At 44.6% G+C, this 3094-nt stretch overlaps 1 protein-coding gene across 1 annotated transcript; it reads left to right on the top strand.

The window, feature by feature from the left end:
• The first annotated feature begins 18 nt into the window (after positions 1–18).
• Positions 19–3079, top strand: LOC116380087 (potassium voltage-gated channel subfamily H member 5-like). The gene is made up of 2 exons (XM_031842047.1): positions 19–580; positions 1159–3079. Exons 1-2 carry the CDS (start codon positions 426–428, stop codon positions 1436–1438), a joined length of 435 nt encoding a protein of 144 aa, XP_031697907.1. The 5' UTR covers positions 19–425; the 3' UTR covers positions 1439–3079.
• Positions 3080–3094: the final 15 nt, after the last annotated feature.

Genomic DNA, 3094 nt, shown 5'->3' with positions numbered 1-3094 from the left:
CTAGAGAGAATGCAGCTTTAACACATGAAGCATCGGCTTCACTTTTCTGAACCAGAATGAACCGCCTAAATCCCTGTTGGTTGATCCTCTGCCTGCAGAAATCTATTCAAACCTTTTATTGACAAAGTGCTGCAACTGTTGCAAATTAGCATTGCTGCAGGTATAAATAGTTATGAATATTCACTGCATTTTCACAACATTTACTAGTTACCTTCGGTGTATTGGCCTTTTACAAAGTGTATGTGCAGAACTAGAAGGGGGCGGGGCGTGGGAACGTCATTTGTTGCCCAACTTCACTTTTCACACAACAGAAAGCAGAGTTTTACCTGGAATGTAATTGTTTCTCACTCATCCTCTACCCACCCCCCACATCTCTCCTTCTCCCTCCTCTGTCTCCTCCCCTCCCTCCTTTCTCCCCTCAGGGCATGAGCAGTCTGTTCAGCTCCCTGAAGGTGGTCCGCCTGCTGCGCCTGGGCCGGGTCGCCAGGAAACTGGACCACTACCTGGAGTACGGTGCTGCCGTTCTGGTGCTGCTGGTCTGCGTGTTCGGACTGGTGGCTCACTGGCTCGCCTGCATCTGGTAAACAGTTTTTTACTGTCACTTCTGGATCTCTCATTTCCTCACAGTTTAGCACCAATTCAAAAGTGCCTGCTGGGAGTTTACCCGTCCTCCTAACTGTTCCTAATTGGTTCTGTATGCTAATCATTGCTTCCCTCCCCCCCGCCCACCTGTACTGTACATTACAAAACATCTGCTGCTGCTTTGTTGAGTTTCCTTCATACAACATTGAGTAATATGCTGATTTGTTTCTGTCCTACAGCAAACACCATTTTTCAAATCCTTCCTTCATTGTGCAATACTCGCCAACATTAAACAGCAACAAGAACATTTAGAAGCATTTCTGCTGCGTCTACGGTCATTTTTGCAGTTTTACTTCTCTTTACTTTTTCGAATCGAACAGAATATGAATCTTTGACTTGGCTGAAGTAAAATATTTTGAATCAATAGAATAAATAGGGAAGATATCAGAAGATCTGTAAACAAACGGCTCTTCAAGTGGATCTTAATGCTTGTTTCACTAAAACTTTTACCCAGATGCATCGGTTTGCTCAAAGCTCTGCTGTCTTGTACTCGGATTGAGACGTTGTCCTCAACAGGTACAGCATCGGAGACTACGAGGTCATCGACAAGGCCACCAACACCATCAAGGGGGACAGCTGGCTCTACCAGCTGGCCCTCAGCCTCGGATCGCCTTACCGCTACAACGTCAGCGGCTTGGGCCGATGGGAGGGCGGCCCCGGCAAGGACTCCCTGTACATCACCTCGCTGTATTTCACCATGACCAGCCTGACCACCATCGGCTTCGGCAACATCGCCCCCACCAGCGACGGGGAGAAGATCTTCTCTGTGGCCATGATGATGGTGGGATGTAAGTAGGAGATACTCAGCTTCAACCATGCTGCGTCGGCAGAGCCGGGCAGTATCTGCTGTTGTGGTTTCGGTCATTTCTGAGAGTGTAATGGCTCAGATTTTCATTTTCTGTACTTACTTGCAATGTGTTGTATCCAGATATAAACACCAGTGAGAGGGCTGCTCTTAGAGAATGCTGTTTCTATGAGTTTTTATGATATATTGATGTTTTGAAGCGATGTGATGTGTGAAAGTTTTGCCACGTTAGTTGGTGTGGTCTGAGTATGGTGCTGTCGGTTGGTCAGTCCAACACTCCAAAATGTAGTTTAACCCAGTCGCCAGAAACAAATATACTTCCTGATTATGTGGAGTACATAGGAATTGATTTTGTAGGATATATATGACTTGCAGCGCATTCATTGTCGTAGGTGTTGCTACAAACACTGTATGAGGACAGTCTGGTTTGACATTTGAAGTTTGACATTTAGCGTATCCGTGGTTTTGCCCGACGTAGAATGCGGTGGATTCCTTATGGTTCTGGTGACTCTGTGACGTTTCATCTTGTTTTCAGGCCAAATCTTCACCTCGTACACACTGAATATTGTGTGCAGATTTCCATGAGAGGTAAAGATGTGTGCTGACACTTTTTTGGGGGTTGTTGGGCATATAAACCAGAGCATGCTGTTGACTTGTCATTGTAGGAAAAAGCACATGGGGGGGGGGGGGGGACTACTAACATTAACCATTGCGCCGTTCTGTTAATGTGTTGAGCCATCACTAATCTTATAAAGCTAAGCTTAAAGGGTCCGTGAGAAGTGAGTCATGTTGCCACATTGGAAACCGTCTTGGCAAATGTATAATCGTTTACGTGCCAACTGCACACGTGTGAAACATGTAGGCGTCAGTAAAAGCCCAGCATAGTATAAACATCACCATGTAGATGAACAAACAGTGCGTTTGTTTTGCAGTATATCAGTGCCCTAAAAATAAAGTAAAAACAAATGCTGTTTGGTTCTATCCAGCACTTGGTTATTGTCGGGTTTAATGGACGCTGAAGCCACTAGAGGCCACTGGCAGGGTTTAATGTAACGGTTCCCATCACCACCACTATCTAATATCGACCACTGCTCTAAGACCTCTTTAATCTATCTGGTCCCCTGAAAATATCCCGTTGCCATTAAGAAGTGTGAAACGACTTCAAACTATTATTTCATTGTTAATATCTCTTCATGGAAACATATTGCAGTGGGTTTGATGCAGAGTGTGAACTGGGAGAATAGTTAATTTGTTTTTACAGAGTTCAGAGGCTGTAGACAGATCTGCACAGCAGGCGACGCCACGCTGATGATGAAAGCTGCAGAAAGCTGAGCACAGTAACACAGGAGAGCATGCGACACATATGATTAATGGCAAACTGGGCTCCCTGTGGTTAATGTGGGGAATCATCCGAACAAATGAAGGAGTGACAACATATTTATGCTTGGGAGTAAGTGGGGAAATTGTATATGTATGTATATGTATATATGTATATGTACAGGTGTAAAAGAGATGGATTTTACTCATCGGACAACAATACTCTTTATCTTGTATGCAGAATTCTACTTCATGTCCAGCAGGGGGCGACTCCTCTGGTTGAATAGAAGTCTATGAGAAAATGACTCTACTTCTCTCTTGATTTATTAC

This window comes from Anarrhichthys ocellatus, unplaced genomic scaffold, assembly GCF_004355925.1.
Source record: "Anarrhichthys ocellatus isolate YVR2014 unplaced genomic scaffold, GSC_Weel_1.0 scaffold6088, whole genome shotgun sequence".
In the NCBI taxonomy this organism is placed as follows: domain Eukaryota; kingdom Metazoa; phylum Chordata; class Actinopteri; order Perciformes; family Anarhichadidae; genus Anarrhichthys; species Anarrhichthys ocellatus.
This window is presented reverse-complemented; position numbering and strand designations above follow the sequence as displayed.

Bases quoted from the DNA above. Each gene is read 5' to 3' on its own strand.
- LOC116380087 (XM_031842047.1), top strand. From the start codon at position 426: ATGAGCAGTCTGTTCAGCTCCCTGAAGGTGGTCCGCCTGCTGCGCCTG. The intron at 581-1,158 runs GTAAACAGTTTT...TGTCCTCAACAG, and splicing joins CACTGGCTCGCCTGCATCTG to GTACAGCATCGGAGACTACG.